At 35.6% G+C, this 22,891-nt stretch overlaps 1 protein-coding gene across 12 annotated transcripts in view; it reads right to left on the reverse strand.

The window, feature by feature from the left end:
• The window catches only part of SNCA (synuclein alpha), a 172,020-nt gene that overhangs the window by 57,345 nt on the left and 91,784 nt on the right, over positions 1 to 22,891 (reverse strand). For 7 of the 12 annotated variants that reach the window (XR_013371247.1, XR_013371245.1, XR_013371246.1 and 4 more), the window contains one exon: positions 16,506 to 16,560. The exons of 3 other annotated variants lie outside the window; for them this stretch is intronic. Coding sequence is in view for 3 of the 9 variants with exons in the window: in XM_077882868.1 (XP_077738994.1) it covers positions 16,506 to 16,560 (55 nt within the window). In the remaining 6 variants the exon portion in view is untranslated. Of the gene's footprint in view, positions 1 to 9,590; positions 9,860 to 16,505; positions 16,561 to 22,891 lie in introns of those variants that run through there. 2 more of the 12 variants (XM_077882869.1, XM_077882867.1) reach the window with 2 other exon arrangements.

Consider the following 22,891-nt stretch of genomic DNA (forward strand, 5'->3'; position numbering starts at 1 on the left):
ACATTTATAGCACTGAGAGTGACTCAGATGGGTTTGTGTGCTCACTTGTGTGGCCATATTGTATAACAGTGGGAGGTTTACAGTGACAACGTTCAGCCATCCATTTCATCTCCAATTGGGGCTCAGGCAACTGTACTTTACTATGGTGATAAAAATTTAAAAATAATAATGTGCTATTTGTTAGCCTATGTTAAAAATTATTCAGTGAACTAAAAAGTCACCCATTTTGAAAGTAAAAGGTACAAATATACAAATTCAAAGTAAATTACTGGAGGGTTTTAAAGGCTTGTTGTAAACATAATTATCAAAAAATGCAAATATATAATAATTCAGCATATATTGGTTATTATATTTTCACTACATCAGTTCCACTAAAGCAAATACATGAATTTTTTGTATATTAAAAAACCCTCTTACAAAGTATACTCTTTATGACCACCAGGTAAGAATGTTTATGATTTTTAACATTGGAAAACTATAAACATTTAGATACTTTTAATAACTTTAAATTTTTAAATATATTTAATAAGAGAGATATCTTATTTTAAATAGTCTAAAATCTTCCATACATATGTAACCCTGAAACATGCAGTGTTAATTTGTCCTGAAAATAACAGCTTTAAAAGAATTTGCACTTAAATATTCTTCTAAATTGCTTTGTGAAACTGAAGATAAAATATAGTCTTGCAGAACTCCTGACAAAAGGGGATAAAAAAAAATAAAGATGTTTATAGTATTTAGGGAAAGTTGAAAGTTTTGTCATATATTCTTTACATTGTAAAAGAGTAAATAGTAGTTTTCTAGGAAGCTTGCAAAATTGCTGAAATTATATATTTGGACATAAATGTAGAATGCAGTTAATTCTTTAATATTTTCAAAGGAAAATTAAAAGCAATTTTTTAAAAAGCATCCAACCCTAAATTAATATTACAGGAAACCAAAATTTATAAGAATAATATATTTAAAAAGCCTATATGACATACAATATAAAAATAACTATATTTATGAAAAGTGTATTTATTTTGATTTTAAGTCTCCTTGTCTAGGATTTCAAATACCCTTCTCTTTGATCTGTTTTATTTATTTTTATTTTAAAGATTTTATTTATTTATTCTTGAGAGACACAGCGAGAGGCAGAGACATAGGCAGAGGGAGAATCAGGCTCCCTGTGGGGAGCCCAATGCAGGACTCTATCCTGGGACCCCAGGGTTCATACCCTGAGCTGAAGGCAGATGGTCAACCACTAAGCCACCCAGGCATCCCAATCTGTTTTATTTTGATGTTCAGCAAATGTGTAAACAAAAAATTAAGTGGAATAATTGGAAAGAACCATTAAATAAAGCATCTAATAACCTAAACAATAGTAATATGAGATACAAATTTTATGAATTATTTGGGCTTATTAACAGCCTAATGTTCTAATAATAAACATAATGGTTTATTCAACTAATTGCAGCTGTCATTCTTAGAAGCTATTAGCAATTCAAGGTAGTGAATTACACCCAAATAAATGGTACATTTGTATAGATATTTGTTCTTAGTGTTAGTCGTCTATTCGCTAATATCTTTTTAAAATTTATTTATCTATCTATCTATTTATTTATTTATTTAGTCAGTGGGGGAAGGGGCAGAGGGAGAGAGATAAGAAGACTCCTTGCTGAGCAGGAAGCTGGAGGTGGGGCACAGGGGCTCAAAATCAGGACCTGGGACCGTGGCCTGAGCTGAAGTAAGATGCTTAACCCTCTGAGCCACCCAGGCACCCCTCACTATTATCTTTTAAGCACTAGTTACACAGATAGCCAGAAATATAAATTCCATGTATTTAAAAAGAGAACCAGCGAGTAATTTAATAAAATCAGGTGTGTAATGCCAAAAAACAATTTTTATCTGGAGACTAAAGGCAATCTGGACTGGATGAACATATTTCTTATTGGGGCCATTTAAACCTATAGTTTCAAACACTTCCCACACATTTACACTAGAGGTTTGGTTTATTACTTTTCACTCCTACTGTCTAATGCACACTATATACACTTGCAGCAGTATCTGTACATAAGACATTCTTGAAGGAAGGAGAAATATTAAAATATCAATGTTTATTTTAGAGATGTTGAAATGTTTTATACAAATGCTGTGACTATAAAGAATACATGCATAATGCAATGTATCAGGAAAGAACAATATTATCTTTAAATAAAAATAATAGGCGTATATTTAGAGAATTTGGAATTCACCGTTCTAGGTCACCTTTTAAGGGAATGCTTGACTCACAACTGACAGCTTTGGCAAGACATGGCCTCTAAAACAATGTCTTTTTTATTTTCTTAAAGATTTTATTTATTTATTCATGAGACACACACACAGACAGAGGCAGAGACACAGGCAGAGGGAGAAGCAGGCTCCATGCAAGGAGTTCGATGTGGGACTCGATCCTGGGACTCCAGGATCACACTTAACCGCTGAGCCACCTAGGTGTTCCTAAAACAATGTCTATTTTAATCCAATGAATCCTGACATGGAATTTGTTGGAGCTGACCATGGTACCTATTATTGTCAAACTATTTATAGCAGGGAATGAAGATTTGAGATTTAGGCACTAGCAGGTTGCTATGCTGGTTATTCTAAACAGCTCACTTAAATGAATTTGCAATTCTATTATCAAATATTATAAAGCACGAGGTAAAAACATTAAGTAATTTAAAGACTACAGTAAAATTTCGTAAGACTGCTCATTTACTGAGCAGTCATATGCACTGTTTTCAGTATGTTTGAAACCATAGACTCTGCCAGTGTGACCAGCAGATTATGAGCAGATAGCCTGTGTGATATTATCAATTACGCAATCAGAAATCAAAGTCTTTTTGTCCCACTTTATAAGCCATTTGGGAAGAAAGGGTATGGGTGTATGCATGTGTGTGTGTAACTGGGAGCAAGAGGATATTAACTTGTGTAAGCCATTTTCTGATGCAAAAATAGACATTTACTAAGTCATAGTAAATGACTCATAGATGTATGAGGAGATGGTTTGATAACAGCTAAGCATTCATATAAATCTTGAGGGACCCGAATGCTCTCAAGTGTGATAATATTCATCTTAACAGTCAGAATTCCTATTTAAAAAGATCACATTTGGCAAATGACTCTATTGTTTGGACTTCTTTTCAGTGACAGGTTTGTTTTCAAGGTGATTAACATTAGCTGAGGACTAAAATGACCTTCAATCAAAATGCCTTTAAAAATATGTCCCCGTGAGCCCTACCATGGATGGATGGTCTTTGGCTGTACTTTAAGAATGATTAAAACATTCAAAGATAATTATGAAAGAGACGTCATGGAAGCCACAGAAAATAACCAGTTTAATGCTGTTCTGTGTACCAGCAGTAGAACTATAGGGGAGCACAAATATTTATCCCAGGGAAAGAATATTATCTAAACAACCAGAGTTCAAGCAGGTTCAGCATAAGTGAGCAATGCATGAAACAGATTTGTGGTAAAAAAACAGTGATTTTCAAGTGCCTAGTCTAAGGTTCTCACTCATTTCCTTTCTATTAGCTAAATTGACACCTACTCTTTTCATGATGCAGTATGTGAAAAAAAGTCCTTATTACAGAAGTTTTAAGCATGTGTTACACATTAATTGTGCTTGTATAATCACAAACACATGGGCAAACGTTTCACTGGGCTACATCAGCTTCTCTGCCAGCACTTTCACATTGGTTTTGTGAATTTTGAAGTAACCTTTGGAATGGCTCCCAGGAAATAAATAATGCTGATTTAATTGGGACTTTTTATATATTCTCATAAAGTAAGAAAAATTAATCATTAATCCACCTTTTGAGGAATCCATTTAGAAACATACATAGAAAAAAACATGCTATTTACTTTGGCATTCTTTCTTATGAGAGAAAAAAGACAAAACTGATACCCACACACATTGAGGAAACAATCCAATTTACAGACACATCTATTTATATGTTTCCAGACTTATGACCAAATGTACTCTTTTTAAAAGTATTTTTAAGTGTTTATAGTGCAGCCTTTTTCTCTACAATAAGCTATTTTTATACATGTATACTATCATCAAGTTTCATTACTTATAGTTACATATATCTCCCTTATCCCTTTAACCCAATTTTATTTATTTGCTAATATTTTAGTAAGGTTATATTTAATGTCATTAATAAAACATGCAAATACAAACTACTACCATTAGAAAGGAAATACTTAAGATCTTACTCTTTCATGCCAAAGAAGATAGTGATTTGCCAACAACCACAAGCTTTTTAAACTTGACTTTTATCTGTGGCAGCTGTAGTTCAAAGGAAAACCATTTGAAGTGAAGAGATGGAAAATGAATGGGTCAGTTGCCTGACCCATAATCTTCTGTGTGCCACTTTACCTAGAAGTGTTCCTTTCCTCTTAAAACCATAATAACAGGCAAACACCATGAACCTGGGTAGGCACAGCCTCTCACTATCTTAAGGTCCACTTGGTATGTTATATGCAGAGAGGACTAAAAGGGTCATGTGAACAGTATGGCCCTACTGGCTGAGAGTATGAGTGGATACATGTCTAAATATGGTCTGAAACAAAAGGACAAGTATTAGAGGCACTCCTAAAATGATATCTTTTATTTAGGAACTGGGTCAAGAAAGCATATAATTACATATCTACTATATTTACATGGTGCTCATTCATCAGAAAGCTCTCTTCTTAGAAAACACATGACAGTGCATAAAAACAAATTCTATTTCTTTCTCAACTCCAAAGTACATAAAACTAGACATAGGATATTTTCTAGTTAAAAAGCAGTTACATAATCTCATATAAGCTTTAATTTCTTCAACATCCATTTTCTGCTATAGTAAATTGACAAAGCCATTTTGTATTTCATGAACATTTGTTATATCTTATTCTTTGTTTTTCATTTAGATAAGTAGACTTTTATACCTGAGGTGCTATAGGAAATCCCAAAGCTCAGAAAATCACTAATGAGGATGAAAGGAATTAACCATTATGAAAGCTGAAGCATGAAGCTACATGGCTCAGTGTTCATGTAACAGGGTCATCAGTGTAGCAGCTGTTCAACAAGCTTTATTGGAACTGGAGTCATATCCTAAGTCTGAAACACCTACTCTTAATAAAGATGGTAACTTTATGCCTTGCAAAAAACAAAAATCTTGTCCTCAAGTATCATTTTATAAATGAATTAACACTTAGTCTTTCCTCAGACCTTTTCTCTTCTTTTTCAGTATCTTCATTAATATTTCAAGGGTTAGCTTATATAACAGTGTAAACTCTAGGCTAAATACGATGTTTTATATATTGTGGGCATTCAGCTAATATTTTTTTCAGTAAATAAGTGAAGGTTGAATGGAAAATATCATTGAATTTTTTTTCTTATTATTTTTTAAAGATCTTATTTACTTATTCATAAGAGACACAGAGAGAGAGAGAGAGGCAGAGAGAGACACAGGCAGAGGGAGAAGCAGGCTCCATGTAGGGAGCCCAATGTGGGACTCGAACCTGGGTCTCCAGGATCACGCCCTGGGCTGAAGGCAATGCTAAACCTCTGAGTCCCCAGGGCTACCCAATCATTGAATTTAAAATGGGTTTAGAGACAATCTCTAAATTACCTGAATTATGCAGGATTAGCACATGGAGATATTTTCACTACTAAACTTAATATTATTCATTAAGGAAAGCTGGTATTAGAGAGCTATATAATTGATATAAGAATTATCTATAGCTTCTAAATATACCTAGAGCTCATGAGTTTTCCTGACATCTAACTTTTAAAATATAAATTCTATAACATTTAAAGCTGTAACATGGCCAACATGCACATGAGAAAATGCTCTGCATCACTTGCCATCAGGGAAATACAAATCAAAACCACAATGAGATACCACCTCACACCAGTGAGAATGGGAAAAATTAACAAGGCAGGAAACAACAAATGTTGGAGAGGATGTGGAGAAAAGGGAACCCTCTTACACTGTTGGTGGGAATGTGAACTGGTGCAGCCACTGTGGAAAACTGTGTGGAGGTTCCTCAAAGAGTTAAAAATATACCTGCCCTACGACCCAGCAATTGCACTGTTGGGGATTTACCCCAAAGATACAAATGCAATGAAACGCTGGGACACCTGCACCCCGATGTTTCTAGCAGCAATGGCCACGATAGCCAAACTGTGGAAGGAGCCTCGGTGTCCAACGAAAGATGAATGGATAAAGAAGATGTGGTTTATGTATACAATGGAATATTACTCAGCTATTAGAAATGACAAATACCCACCATTTGCTTCAACGTGGATGGAACTGGAGGGTATTATGCTGAGTGAAGTAAGTCAGTCGGAGAAGGACAAACATTATATGTTCTCATTCATTTGGGGAATATAAATAATAGTGAAAGGGAAAATAAGGGAAGGGAGAAGAAATGTGTGGGAAATATCAGAAAGGGAGACAGAACATAAAGACTGCTAACTCTGGGAAACGAACTAGGGGTGGTAGAAGGGGAGGAGGGCGGGGGGTGGGAGTGAATGGGTGACGGGCACTGGGTGTTATTCTGTATGTTAGTAAATTGAACACCAATAAAAAAAAATAAAATTAAAAAAAAAAAAAAAAAAAAAAAATAAAGCTGTAACACTTTTGATTAGCCTTTTAACTTCGGATCATTATTTGTTTCCCATAAGTAAAAGCCTATTAATATATACAATGAAATTTAGTACTATATAAATCATTTGTAGTATTCCTATAAGAAATCTGTAAGAGTGAAATAATGATTATGAAAATCAGCAGACCCAAGCAAATGCATCTTTCAGTAAAGTTTATAGGTCCAAAAAGGCATTCAACTTTAAAAATCCCACTGTATACAATCAAATGGAAAATGGTAACAGGATCAAAGCTAGTAATGTAATTGCTACCTAACTACAAACTCATTTACTAGCTATGCTGAAACCAGGAGGTTATCTCTTTTAACTTCAGGTATACAATGCTTATACACACCTTACTATGCAGAACTATCTTCAACATAATCATACCACTGAGGAAGAAGAAAACGAAAAGATATAAAAGTTCTCACAATTCCCAACAGATATTATTTCATTGATATTGGATTTCCATATACATTCAGGTAGAATATTAACATTCCTTGCTTCTCAGTTTTCCTGACAAATTGCACAAATTATTTTCAGTGGTATCCAGAGATATTGTACTGTTAATTGGCATCATTAACATTTTGAAATTATGAGTTTAAATATACTGGCTGAAGGCTTGATGGGACATTGATAGTTAGGTACTTGATATTTAAAGAGATATAATTGATCTCTTAAAAGGCTTTATCCTTACATTGCCTGCCACAAATTTGGAACCCATTTCTTTTAATTTGCAAACTTTATTTTTACATTGGAAACAAGCTATAATTTTATTAAATAGAAGATAATTTGAAATACAATGCTATCCATGACTGTCTCGTATCCTTTGGATTTCTTACAGATTCTTTTTTAGGGATAAGAATTATGTGGAAACCAGATGCTGCAATTGCCCTGATTTTTAAGTTCCAAATTTCTCATTTCCATTTTGGCAAAAGAGGCCAAAAAACATGAATAGCTTTTTTTTTTTTTTAAGATTTATTTATTTATTTTACAGACACAGAGAGAGAGAAAGTGCACTCACACAAGAGCAGGGGGAAGGGTAAAGGGAGAGGAAGAGAGATAATCTTCAAGCAGACTCCCTGCTGAGTGGGGAGCCTACAGTAGGGCTCTATCCCATGACCCTGAGATCATGACCTGAGCTGAAATCAAGAGTCAGAAGCTTAACTGACTGGGCAACCCAAGCACCTCATGAAAAGGCTTTTTGATCTGTCTTTCCCCTATGTTAGTTCCTGCAAGACCAGTGGCTTCATTCTTTCTGCTACTGCAGATTCACACTTTGCCACCCTCATTTATTCTACCATCACTACCTTCAATTATCTTGTAGCCAATTCTTTTCAATCATTCTCTAGCCTTCGTGTTACAGCCATTGATCTATACCTAATAGACTATTTTTAACATGGATCAAGAGTCTTCCCCATATAATAACCACCACCACTGAATTTGTAACTGTTATGCTAAACACTTACTTAACATTTAACAAATGTGCTATGCTCAATGCTTTATTTAAATCCTAGGAAGTAGTAGTCACTTTTTTCCTCATCTCACATAAGAGGAAATTGAGGCTCAGAGAGATTAAAGCATCTTACCTAATGTCTCATGGTTGGCAAATGGTCTGTGTAACAGTAAAGTTCAAGCTTTCACTCACTATACTATAGGGCTCCCTGTGTTATCACTGTAAACCTTTCATTGCATGGTCTTTGCATTTGGGATCTTCAACTTCAGATTTATTTATCATGCAGTCATGACTCTAGGTTTTCACTTGCATTGGAAGTCAATTGCTAGAAAATTAATCTGAAGAAAGTAAAGTGAGGACATAGGATACCTGGATGCATAAGAAATCTGGACTATATTGTGCATAGGTTGGGTAATCATGGAAGGGTTGTAGCTGGGATTATGCACAATTGCACTTGTGGAAACTTCTAGCTAGAGATTAGGGGAGAGATGAGGAGGCCTGCACTAATGAATGTTGATAAACTTGGAAGAAAGACAGAATCAGAAAATATTTGGAAAGTGAAATTTCTAGGCCCTTGTGATTGACCAGATGGAGGGATGAGGGAGCTGTTGTTGGCTACACCTCCAATACTTGGGCCATGACCCTCTCTGCACTAGAAAGTGGCTTGCTCTCAATTCCACTCTCAGCCTTGACTGAGCCCTCCCCAGGGCTGCTCCTCTAAGCAACAGAACTCCTATTTTCCAGTTATGTAACATCTGGATCATAGAAATGGACAGAAAATGAAGTCTGAGGATGCTGGGTGTGACGAACAGGAAGCAGTTTTGCCTGTGTATTGGTATATATCTGAGCCACTGGCAGACTTGTTTCAAATAGGATTTAAATGGTTCCTTATATTTCCAAGTGAAGCTCCTCTTTGCACTGAAGCAGCATTAGAGCACCAGAGATGTTTCCCATATTTAGATGACTATCATGGTATACTTTTATAACTTAAAGTGTCTGTAACTAATTAATATATACACACATTAATCTTATATAATTAAAGTATGTGATCCACAAGACACCTATTTGCAAAAATAAAATAGGTATCATAACTCCTTACCTCCACTACTTCAGCAATAAAGCTCATTTTAAGATATCTTTTTTAGATTTACTTATGAAATCTTGGGATAAGCCATGCTTCATACCAGACAGGTTAGGCCAGGTTAGAAGGACCTCTGGAGTCCCTTGATGCTCACCTAGGATAATACTCAACTAGGTCAAGACAATATCAAGAAACCAAATAAAAAGCAAAACAGGCTAAAAAAAATACATCAATATAGGAAAATCCCCCCAAATTATGTATATGAGTCCATTTGTCCAGATACAAATAAAAATTTCTGGAATGGTATACCACAAAAACTAGTTTTATTAGGATGAAGTATGTATTTTTGATAAAAAGTAGTTTGTTTGAAACATGGTTTTGATGAGAGACAGACTCATTTTTTTCACTTCATATATTTATACTTTGAAGAATGAGGGCAGCAGAAGGTGGCAATATAAAAAAAGGCAGATCAAGTCAAGCACTAGCACAGAGACTGTTACACAGTAGGCATTTTGTGAATAGCTGGCAAAGAAAGAATGAAAGTTAAAGTAGTAGTGATTAGGGCTTTTATGCAAGCAACACACAAACTGACTTGATGAGGTATTGATTGAAGTTGTGACTTTGACTCTGGTTCCTGACTTTGAATATCTTATTCTCAGGAACTGTAGACCTATATAATAAAAAAAATTATATCACACACAGAATTCCCTGGCTTTAAAAATATCTCTACGAGTTATAATTTAGACTGCATGAAGGAGACAATTGCTTTTACTTGGACTAGATCAGACTCTGGGACTGGGGGGTGAAGGAAGTCTATCTCCTTTAAGAAACTTTTGTAGACAATTGAAAACTCTACCTTCATCCCCCATCAAAGCTTCTGTAGCTCACGATGGAGGCAAGAAGACTGATATCCAAAGGTAAGAACTCAGGTATGCCCTTTCATCTGAAGCTGAAGTGGAATGGTCTTATCCTAAAAATACATGCCAAGCTCTCTTAAAACAGAACCATAATTGTTTCCATATCTGTCATGTAGGAGGATTTTAGAAATAAAACTTTGATGATCTTACTTTCCATTTCTAGAAAAGTAATAAAATCCAACACTCCTTGGGTGCTAACTATGTGCCAGGCACATTTCTAAACGGTTAATAGCTGTTTGAGGTGAGTTTTCCTGTTGTCCTCCTTTTGGAGGATTTGAGAGAGAGACAAAGTGATTTGCCCAAGATGCCACAGTTAGTCATGGTATGCTTTTATAGCTTAAAGTGTCTGTAACTAATTAATATATGTACACATGAATCTTATATAATTAAAAGTATGTGATCCACAAGACACCTATTTGCAAAAATAAAATAGGTATCATAACTCCTTACCTCCCTACTTCAGCAATAAAGCTCATTTTAAGATGTCTTAGAACTCTAACATCACCACCAACACAGACCACTGTTCCAATATGTTTCCTACATGCCATCTAAGAAATTAAAGCAAACTAAAAGTATGCCACATCCTATTAATCAGAAACAGGCAGAAGGAATCTCAGGAAAAAACCCTGTAATTTTTGACAGAACGTTGTAAGTAGTTATAGAACAGTCTGTTTAAACAAAGTGGTCTTTTTATGAACTTTGCATGAGAAATTTTAAATGTGTTTTGGTTGTTATTTTCCCAAGTCAATGACTAAAGGGCCTTTGTTCACTAGAATACTTCACATACTTCCTCCCTCTGTTGAAGGGGCATTTATTTCTCTTCAGATACCACAGGCCTACTGATATATGTGTATTAAGTTTCATTTTTTTTGTTATGTTCTACCATTGTGAAATAGCATAGGAAATAGACCTACCAGTAACCATGTCTGTGCATAACTATAAGTTATTGTCATGTAATATGAAAATATTCTATTCTCACTGATCTATAAAGTAAGATAAAACCACCATTTGAAGATAAAACTTAGTAAGTGAATACATTGGTGTTACTAAGTTTATGACTTGTCTTTTAACATTTGGGTTGCAAATAAATTCAGAAGCTAATATAGGGAGTATAATGGTTAAAAGCATGATATTTAGAGTTGGACATGTCTGTGAATTCTAATTATTTGCTCTTTGATCAAAGGCAAATTATTTAACTTCTCAAAATGCCTACATTCTAGGTTACTGTGAAAAATAAATGAGATAATAATACACATAAAGGCCATAATCCAGTTCCAGGTATATAGTAAGTGCTCAATATAGGTCAGTGATTATAATGATTTACTACCAACTCCAAGTAAACAAAGTAGTACAAAATACTGTGTTTCTTGGGGCAACTGGGTGGCCCAGTCAGTTGAGCATCCAACTCTTGATTTTGGCTCAGGTCATGATCTCAGGGTCGTGAGATTGAGCTGAGCCCCATATCAGGCTCCATGCTCATTGTGGAGTCAGCTTGAGATCCTTTCTCTCTGCCCCTTCATCTGCTAACACTCTTTTATCTCTAAAATAAATAAATAAATCTTTTTTTAAATAAATTTTTAAAAATAAAATAAGATACTGTGTTTCTTTGATTAATGACCCATAATTTTCCTTTTTTTTTTTTTGGTTTCTAATATTGGAATACATTTCTAAAATTAGTACATATATTCTCCTCTTTGCCTGTCTCCCCAAGTTTTATTGGGGAGTATTATTAAGGTATTACTAAAATAATAGTGTATCTTAGGAGTAGGTGTTAGAGTCAAGACACATGGAAATCATTTTACTGCTGCATGTTTGGTTCAGTGGTGGAAAACAAAGGGGAATTAACCAAGAGATAAGGAGCAACCAGCATGCTGGTTATGTTGAAGATTAAGTTCCCAAAGTGGCTCTTTATCTTTTTACATCTCCTCTAATAGTGCTAATTCTGTCCCTTGTACCTATCCTTATTCAGTTCTTCAGCAAGCATCTGTTTTATGACCAGCATAGTGCAGATGTTAGAGATTCTGGGAAGAATGAGATGCTGTTCCTGACCTACAGGATCTCAAAGTCTAGTAGGGGTAACAAATACATGAAAACATTCTTATAGCATAGCTGTTGTCTGTAGCAATAGATGAGGATCCAAGAAATGAAAATAATATAAAGGAAGAATTATCTGCTTAAGGAATTCTTATTGCATGTTTGAATGTAACTAAAGTGCCTAGCCACAGGTCGACGACAAATGTATGATTTTGGCAGGCATGTGATCCTCTCAGTCTTCAAGACACCAAAGGTCTCTCTCACTCAAATATGGTGATGTTGTTAATTCCTTACATGAAAGGGGTACTGCTCTCAGTCACAATGAATAAAAATGAAAAATGAGTGCAGAGCTATTTTTGAAAGTGATGAGAATTTATTGTAGTTCATTTAATTATTTGTAGATCTCCACTTTTAAATTATCACTGCTTTGGTGTTAATTATTCTTGAATGTATAAATTATATTCAAAATGCTTACAATTGATTAAGCAAGAGCAGATTTGAATACACAGAACAAAAAGAATTATTTAAGTACAGAAGTAGATTCTTCTCCATGAACTTGCATTCTGTCTTTATTTTATTTTAGTCTGAAATATGCATTTTTGTCATTACCAGTACTTCTGTAGGATAAGATTGAGGTCACAAGCATTTGCTGAAAAACTTGCAAGCAAAAATAATGGTGAGATTAGGAAAGAAATAAGGTAAACCAAAGAGATGTCTATAAAAGTGACCTTAAAAAGTCTTCAGTCTGTTGGCAATATTTGATATTTGCATGGAGAAGCAATGGGGCTTTACAAAGTTATTTGTATAAACTAAGACTAAAAAGGTATAACTATAACTATATATATATATATTATTTATTTATAAACTGGTAAAAATGAAAAGTTTAGATAGTTTGGTGCTTCTCTACTTTTCATATTTATATATGTTGTTCTATAATTTCAAATCTGATCTTGCTCAATTGTAAGCATCTTGAAACTACGCTCAGAGGCATAGAAACTCATCCTCAAGATTAAAGATTTGTTTCTATCTGGGTGGAGTTAGTTACCTTGGTAACAGCCACTATCACCAAATTGAGTGTTAACAATGGAAAAATTTAAAAATACAGATGCCAAAGTAGGACAGTGTAGGGAAAGAATATTTTGAGTTCTTTCGCCCCTCACCGCCATCTATTTTACACTGCAAGATTTATAGTAGTTCTAGCAATTTTGGGGTCCTTAACATATATACATGTAGAGTATTTCTTATTGAAATAGTCACCTTAAAAATATGAAATGTAAAAAAACCTAAAATGGTAAATTATTAAAAAGAAAAAGACATTTATTCTGAAAAACACATAGGGCCACATATAATTGTGATTCTCCCTCTCGCTCCTTGTGAATTTGTAGCAAAAACCAGGACAATTCTGGCATTTGGTCTGGAATCATTTTGAAGGGTAAGGCTGATTCTGTGATACCAAGCACAGACAATTTGGCATTTGGCTCCAAAAATATGCTCAAGATTTGTTACTTCTTTCCTCAGCAACAGGCTTCCAGCCAAATAATTTTTAACCAAATTCCAGAGCCCAATTTTGCTTCAGCTACTGAGATCCTATTTCAAGTAACTATCAAGATGGGGAGGAGAGAAATACTGACACTAGTAAGATCCTAGGACAAACTAAATCCATACTCTTTCTGTTTCTGCATTAAAAATAAAAAGACAGAAGAATATGTGATATTTACAAAACACTTAATTTTTTTGTTCTACCTTAAAGTCCAAGTGGGTATTCTTTTTGTTAACCTAGGCTTGGTAGAAGACAGGGCATGAACATTTTAAGGAAAATATTATTTAAAGTGAATTACTTAAAATCAAAATCTTAGACTACCTTAAGGATTTGTTTTGTTTTGTTTTGTTTTGTTTACAGAAAGTTAAGGTGGTTGAACTTTACTTCTAAAAGACACAAGGCAAATAAATAAATAAATAAATAAATAAATAACACAAGACAAGTGATTAAAAGACACTTTGTAATACTTTGTACATTTAATTTTTATCCTTTAATACTGTGTAAAAATTCTGGGTTTTTTTCTTTTTAAATGACAGTAAAATTAAACAGTTTCCTATTAATAGCTATGAAGTACCTTCTACCTCACAGTACAGCATTGTAGCTGAATTTCTTTAGCTTTTTTTTTTTCTTCAAACATCAAATAACTGTTCTACATTATAACTATGTCTTAGGCTAGAAGTTTAAATTAGGATCTAGTATCATCTTTGATTTAGTCTTTAACATTTTTTTATTTTTTAAAGATTTTATTTATTTATTTATTTATGAGAGACAGAGAGAGAGAGAGAGAGGCAGAGACATAGGCAGAGAGAGAAGCAGGCTCCCTGCAGAGGGCACCATGGGGGACTCGATCCCAGGAACCCGGGATCACAACCCAAGCCAAAAGCAGACATTCAACCCCTGAGCTACCCAGGTGCTCCTAATCTTTAAAATCTTAAATAAATACTGCCTGATGTTCAAAAGATGCAGTGTTTACTGACCCAAAACAGTAGTATTAAATTTTCATTGAATAATGCATATTTTTCCCTTAAGATGTTTGCTTGAGGATCATATCTCATAACTCAACTCTGAATCCATAAATTCCTATATAGGTATACAATACAGAGTCTACTAGACTTTCTGTGTGCTATGTTCTTTGTTTCTTTCTTTTTTTTTTTTTTTAAGATTTTATTTACTTATTTGAGAGAGAGAGAGAGAGCAGGAGCAGGAGCAGGAGTAGTGGTAGATATGGGCCTGATCTCAGGACCCTGAGATTTTGACCAGATCAAAAGGCAGGCAATTAACCAACTGAGCCACCCAGGTGCCCTTTCTGGCTCCTTTTTCATAGCATTAACTTAAATTTTAAATTATAACTCTGTTTTCACAAGTCACTGAGTAATACTTATATTACCATAAAATGAAAAGGGATATTTACATAGATGAAAGGACTGTGCTTTAAAAGAAACAATGAATTTCAAATTCCTATTTTGGTAATAAAACTCTTATGATCTTTTCTAAATTCTTTTAGTATTATACCCATTTAGTTTTATGATCTTTTAATTGTATTTTCTATTGTTGCTGTAACAAATCACAAAAAAATGGCTAAAACAATAGAAATGCATTATCTTATAATTCTGGAGATAAGAAGGCCAAAATGGGTCTCACAAGGTTAATGTGAAGACGTCGGTAGGGATGCATTTCTTTCTAAAGGTCTAGAGTAAAGACTATTTCCTTGCTGCTCCAGCTTCCTGAGTCTCACATATTCCTTTGCGTATGCCCCTTTGGGCTTATGGCTCTCTTTGGAAAGCCAGCAATGACATGTCTAGTCTTTCTCAAGTGGCATGACTATAAAGCTCCCTCCTGCCTCTTTCATTTATAAGGAGCCTTGTGATTACTTTGGCCCCACTTAAATGATCCTAGGTAATCTCTCCATCTCCAGGTAACTGATTAACAAACTTAATTCTAAATGCAACCTTATTTCCCTTTTCCATAAAATAACATATTTTCAGTTTCCAGAGACTAGGACTTGGACATCTTTAGGAGTTAAAGATGGGGAAAGAGGAAGCATTATTCTGTCCACTGCATTAATATAATATTCCTAAAAGAAAAGCAAAATCTGTTTGTTTGTTTGTTGTTTAGTATTGTCTTCTATTTCACTCAGAAATTTACCTGGAAATTAAGACGAACAAATATTAAATAGTAAAATGTACCAGTACTAGTAGTAAACATCCAAAAATCCAAACATCCTAATCCTAATATTTCAATTATATTAAATAATGGTGACATTTGTACTGCATCTGGCATTGACTTACTATAGATTCTACCCATCAATTGCTGACTTAGGGCTATCTTAATTCTAGATCTCTCCCACAATCATAGAAAAGTCCAGTATGACATACAAAAAAGTCATCTCATCATTTCTCTATATTACCTTCAATAGGCTCCATGTTTTGAACTATTAGACCATATTAGCTCTAAAAATCACTGAGCCATCTTATTTTGGAATTCTTTAGGCAATTATAATTTGTTTTTAATTAGTATATAGTATAAATTTATGTTTATATGATATCTCCAAGTGACCAATATTTTATATGAAGTGGCCAGGGATTTATTTATTCCCCAGTAACAAAAGAGTTCCAGGATTTCACCAAAGGCTAACCTTTGGAGATAAAAATCTGCCTATTTTTCTTACATCCTGGTACAACAAACACACCTGTCACCAGGTTCTGCTAATTATTATTTTTCCAGTTCCAAATCATCCCCCTCCCCAAAAATCACCTGTGACCGCACCAATTCCCTCACTTGTTTACCAGTTTATCAAATTATCAAATTACCCCCATTAACGGTACCTCCATTTATGCTGTCCTGCTTTCTTGATACAGGATAATAGATGAAGTGCTGAGACTAAAGAGAGGAAGAGGGCATTACTCTTATCTGCCTAGAAAGAAAACAACAAGCAAACTGTCCCCTATTTAAGGGAAGGTGGCTTCACCCCAATACACTTTCACAGTATTTCAAAATTGCAATGGATTCTTTTCAGTTATTTTATTTGCATCCATTACCGAAAGGTCAACATTTTGATTGAGGCAATGGGAGCCAAAGAAATTTTTACTGAAATGGCATTTGTGCTTGAGAACTGACTGCTGTTTCAACTATACGTCAGTGATAATTCTTCCTCTGTATTCATTTAGGGAAGTTTGATGCTGAAACACATAAGAGCTGTCTTTCTTCTGAGCTAGGACTGCATTTACAGGTGGATAAACTCTAGATTTTTCTCAGATCTGATGGGATTTTCTTCTTTGCACCACTACATAGTAGCCATGCAGACTGCATGTTTAAGCATGCTTTTAAAAAGTTGTCAGAAAGGATTATTTGGATTGATCATAGATTTCTAAGTTTGCAAAAATCAAACAGTAAAAAAATATATAACAATAGTAGCAGTAATTAGAGACACTTTCCAATGAGCAAAACATGAATCTATATATAGACATGTACAATAATCACAAAGCATACTGCCAGCAAAGAATTAAACCAATTCTCTCCCTTCCCCCCATCCAGGGAATTTGTTTTATGCTTTACAATTTTTTTCCTAACATTTAAACCTGTTCACGCATTTTAAACATATAAGGGCTTATTTGTCTCATTGATGAGACAAGTATGGATGTGCAGAATTTTCTGATACAAGTGTTTATAGAGTTCATTCACACTCAAAGGGAAAGAATGAGTGGAAAAACAAAACAGACTAAAGAAAACTAATGACTTGTTTGCTCCTTCTCCTTTCATATTTAACCTGTTAAATCTTGATTGTATACCCTAAGTAGCTTTGGTTCAAGATGACCCTTTTCCCATTTCTGCATTATTAATCATCAAAATGGCCTTATTGCCCTCAGTTCTGCTGCCCACAAGACAGACCTCAATATTGGTGAGCAGGTGCCATTCTAAAATACAAATCTTAATATCCTTCAGGAGCTTCTCTTACTCTGTAAGATAAAGTCAACTCTCTCTAGCATGAGATCTTGTCCCACGTAACTTTTTATCTCAATTCCTTCGTCTCTCTCACACACATTCTCTTTCTGACTCTCAAGAGTCAGGAAAGGCACAATGCATCATGACTTTCCCGGAACTTAATATATGCTCTTTGCTGTCATGCTTTAGCACTTGTTAATCCATTTGTCCAGCATGCATTTGCTCACCTGTACACAGCAAAACCTACAGATCAGATCAAAAGGAACAGCAAAAGTGCCACTTTCACAGTCCTTTGCCAATTTCTCAGCTTCTAGCCAGTGCTGAATGCACTTCCTCGCGGGCTTTGATTGATTTTGTGCCAGCATCTTGCCTTAAAAATGCTGTGCCTTTTTTATTTCTGCCTAGAGGTCTCTCCAAGGCCAAACATAAGATGGGATTCCTGTAGAATTGCAGGGAGTTCATATCCTAGCAACAGATTTCAATCAATCGGAGATAGGAGCTCATGCGTTTCTTCCCCTGTCCTTTATGAAGATAATTCAGGGAAATTGTCCATATGATTCTTGAGATAACAGAGAATTTAAGGCTCTATTGCCCTCAATAACATAGTTTTATATTGACTTTGTCTCCTTACATGTCACACTCTCTCTTCTTTGTTGGGATTTCCACCCAAATCAACTACCTTCATCCTCCATGATATTTCGGATTCAGCTTTCAGATTCCAAAAAAGCTAAGACAAGGACCCGTTCCTATTTAAACACATCCTGCCTCTGTGTTCCCAGGTCCCTGAACCTATATGTCTATTATAAAACTTAGGAATAGGGGCACCTGGGTGGCACAGTTGGTTCAACCATCTGACTCTTGGTTTTGGCTCAGGTTGTGACCTCAGGGTCGTGAGATCAAGGCCCGCATCAGGCTCTGTGCTCAGCACAGAGTCTGCTTAAGACTCTCTCTGACCTTCCCCTGCCATGCTTCTCTCTTTCTCTCTCAAATAAATACATCTTTAAAAAATAAAATTCAGCAATATAAAATTTCCTTAAGCCTGAGATTTCTATTGTTCATTTTTTAATCACTGATATGAATACAGTCTCTGACAAAGTCCAGATGTCCAGTAAATATTTGATGATTAAATAAATGAACTCATAATTCTCATTTATGAACTTTTTGTTAAACTGTGAGCTTTAGGGAACAGACTTGTCAAACACGCTAGTAAGCATTACAACATCAGGTACTGAATGGAAGCTCAAAAATATTTGTGGACTGAAAGAAGATGAAGGCAGCTGAGCCCCAAAATAACAGACACAGCCAAAGTCTGGAAAAAAGTACTATTTCCCCAATGTACTTGAATTAGGTTGCGAGGAAGGAAGAAAAACAGGATGGGCATCTTTGCTCAGTCTTCACACCTAAACATATTAATCTGGGGAGGCAGGGAATGTAAAATCTGAAGGTTAAAGAGACTAGAAGCAAGTGTCACTTTCTTTCCCTCTCCCAGATGGTCAGCCTTGCTGCAAAGCAGTCCCCAGACAACCCTGCCTGGGCAAGGTGCCAGCACTTTGCAATTTACATTTTTATTCATCAGGACCCAGAGCTGTCAATATCTAGTGCTTCCCAAGTTTTCATCTTTGTCTTTTAAAATTTTAGGAAAACATTACAGGAGAGCACAGATAGTGACGTTTTGCTGGATAATGCATAGTTCCCTGGCCCTTAGACCCTCTGATTGCTGGAGCCAGCCTTAATACTTATTAATCATGGTCTCCCTATATATTATTCACTAATCCACTGATGAATGGTTTCAAATTTATAGTTATCAACCCAGAATCTGCTGACCATTTTCTTTTTTTTTTTTTCTTTTTTTTTTTTAATTTTTATTTATTTATGAGAGTCACAGAGAGAGAGAGAGAGGCAGAGACATAGGCAGAGGGAGAAGCAGGCTCCATGCACCGAGAGCCCGATGTGGGATTCGATCCCGGGTCTCCAGGATCGCACCCTGGGCCAAAAGCAGGCGCTAAACCGCTGCGCCATCCAGGGATCCTGCTGACCATTTTCTTTATCAGCATTCTGTAGGTTTAAAAATAAATTTTACATTTTTGGATTGAACATGAAATATAATAAAATCATTTACTTGATGGCAAAATTCATGCACATTCTTACAACTATATTCACAATAGCCTTAAGCTAATAATGTTTATTCCAATAGAAGTGTAGATTCCAGTATGGTGGTCAGGGGTGCACCAAAATATGCCTTATCAAGATTTGAAGACAACAATCTGTAATACTGGTGTAAGAATGTGAAATTATATGAAAAGTGTCCTTAGAAATAGCTAGCAGACAGCACTGCAGTATTTTTGTAATCATACTACTTCTAAAGTGACCTGAAATAGTTTACATAATATTTAAAAAGTAGTTAATCAGTTAACTCTAAAAATATTTATTTATTTTTTTAGATTTTACTTATTTATTCATGAGAGACACAGAAAGAGAGAGAAGCAGAGACATAGGCAGATGGAGAAGCAGGCTGGGAGGGAGCCCGATGCGGGACTCGATCCCAGGACTCGATCCCGGAACTCCAGGATCACGCCCTGAGCTGGAAGGCAGACACTCAACCACTGAGCCACCCAGGCATCCCTCTAAAAATATTTATTATGAATATATATTCTATGTTTCTTATGAGAAAAATACTTTTTCCCAGTTGTATGCTTTTCAGTTAGGGAAACAATTTGCTTACTTGAAACATTGATGGATATAAATGGTGATAGTAAAAATTTATTACTAAGGTAAAAGATTGACCCATACTTAAGCATATGTTTAGGGGAAAAAAAGGAGTCAATTTTTTATATAGTATTCTTGGGATAAGTAGAATTTCTTTGTTTTGCTAGCCTAGGATTGCAACAGAGTTTGGAAACAATGGGACTGACTGGGTTCCTTTGTCAAATCAGGTACACCAAGGAGGCTGGGAAATTACATATATATGTATTTCTTAGCCCATGGCTGAATTAGTAAGTTGCAAGCATCTCTACTTTGTTCAAAAGTTGGTGTTAGGCCTGATTAGCTCGAACACTCAAATTTTCATTTGCTCTTTAAAAAGAGCTCCACACTTAGTCATTATTCACACCCACTTACTTTCTCCCTCTCTCTCTCTCCCCCTTCACACTCAAATTATTAACTTTTTTATCCATTCCCACATTTGAAATCTGGGTCAGACCTGCAGTGATCTCTCACCTCTACTTGTGTTTAAACTTCTTAATTGGAATTCCTATGTCTAATCTCTTCTCCTAATCCTATGTATATTTTCAGTTTTTGTTCTAAAATTGCAATGTGCTTTCACCTCACCCCCATTGAAAAACTGCCAATGTGTTCATATCACTATCAGTGGAGTTCAAATGCACATGACTCACTATATGGCCCGACCTACCTCCCAGCTTCACCTCTGGGTGGTTCCCTCTCAGGGTTTTAGCATGGTGTCAAGGATGTAAAGGTGAATGCAATAGTTATTTCTCTCACTGAGCTGAGAGTCTAACTGGAGGAGACAGAAAAGCAGTCGAGCAACTTGGCAGTGCAGTAACAGCAGTGTGCACAGGTGCCACAGGAGCAAAGAGGAAGGATATATAATAAGCCGGGCTAGGAAGAGGAGACAGTTAGGGAGACTTGCTGGAGGATGTGATGTCTGCAGGAAATCTTGAAGTAGAGAGAAGAGTTGCCTAAGAGAAGGAAAAAGAAGGCAAAGAAGAGAGTGGCACAAGGGCACCAAGGCAAAAAAAAAAAAAAAAAAAAGCCTAGTTAGAAGTGACTTAGTGGTGGCTCAGTAGGTTAAGCATCTGCCTTCAGCTCAGGTCATGATCCCAGCACCATGGAATCAAAGTTTCTCCATTTGTACACTTACGATCCTGCTTTGAATCCTGCTTCTCAGTGCCAAGTATTTGTACTCACCAAGGCTGGGTCTATGCCACATTCCTGTGAAAAGAGAAACCTGTTTCTAAATAGCCATTCAGAATGTTTGTCTATACTCTCATGGCTCTCCCTTCCTACGTCATAGATGCCTATCGGTGGTCCTGTGTGCACATCTGTATGTGTGATGGAATGTCCATGGTTTTCACCCCAGAGGAAGATGTTCCAGGGATCTCCATCCATGTGCTTTGTTACCTTTCGGTAAGTCCTCAGCATAGACCTCTGGTGCCACTGGGTTTTCTGACCTATGCTATATACCTTGGACACTGATTCTTTTGGTTGTTATTATGAAATATACATCCTTAACCCAACCTGAACATAGAAATAACAGATGTTAAAGATGACAAAAATTCTAAAGAGTTTTCAGGAAACATTTTGAATGTATAGAACAGTTTGTGGTGAATACCTCAGAACCAATGACAAAAACTTCACATCTTTTCTATAACGTGGGCCTTAAAAAATACTATTTTTTAAGCTTATAATTTTGTAAAAGTACATCAATTAGTAATATGTAAACCATTTTCAAAAGCCTTTCTAAATCTATTGCATAAACTAAAGAAAATACTGTTTTAAAATTATCAGCATAAGGCATTGTTAGCAGAATTTTCTTTTTTTAAAGAAACTATCCTTTAAGTATTTAACTGCCAGTTAGAATATGTAAATAAGTACTCCAAAATCTTGAGGTTTCAGATGAATCTGTTATTGCCTTCAAATTGTTATTCCTACCCTTAAACTCTCTCTTCAAAGCATTTTATGCATTGTCAAAAGATTATTTAAAGCCTTTAATTTTATCATGTATTTCTTTCATTGAAAGTTTCCAAGAATCTGATTAGGGACGCCTGGGTGGCTCAGTGGTTGGGTATCTGCCTTTAGCTCAGGTCATGGCCCCAGGGTCCTGGGATTGAGTCCCACACTGGGCTCCCCGCCGGGGGCCTGCTTCTCCCTCTGTCTGTGTCTCTGCCTCTCTCTGTGTCTCCCATGAATAAATAAATAAAATCTTTAAAAAACAAACAAACAAAAAAGAATCTGATTAAACCTCATTATCGTATGACTAGTTTTCAGACAACCTACCCTTTACTATAACTACTCTTCTCCAGGCAGCCCAAGTGGCTCAGCGGTTTAGTGCCACCTTCAGCCTAGGGCCTGATCCTGGAGACCCAGGATCGAGTCCCATGTCGGGCTCCCTGCATGGAGCCTGCTTCTCCCTCTGCCTGTCTCTGCCTCTGTCTCTCACAAATAAATTTTTAAAAAAATTAATATCTTAAAAAAAAGAAAAACTATTCTCCAAAGTTATTGCCTATAAACACTCATAAAATATTTATTTATT

The sequence above is a fragment of the Canis aureus genome, chromosome 33 (genome assembly GCF_053574225.1).
Source record: "Canis aureus isolate CA01 chromosome 33, VMU_Caureus_v.1.0, whole genome shotgun sequence".
Taxonomy (NCBI): Eukaryota; Metazoa; Chordata; class Mammalia; order Carnivora; family Canidae; genus Canis; species Canis aureus.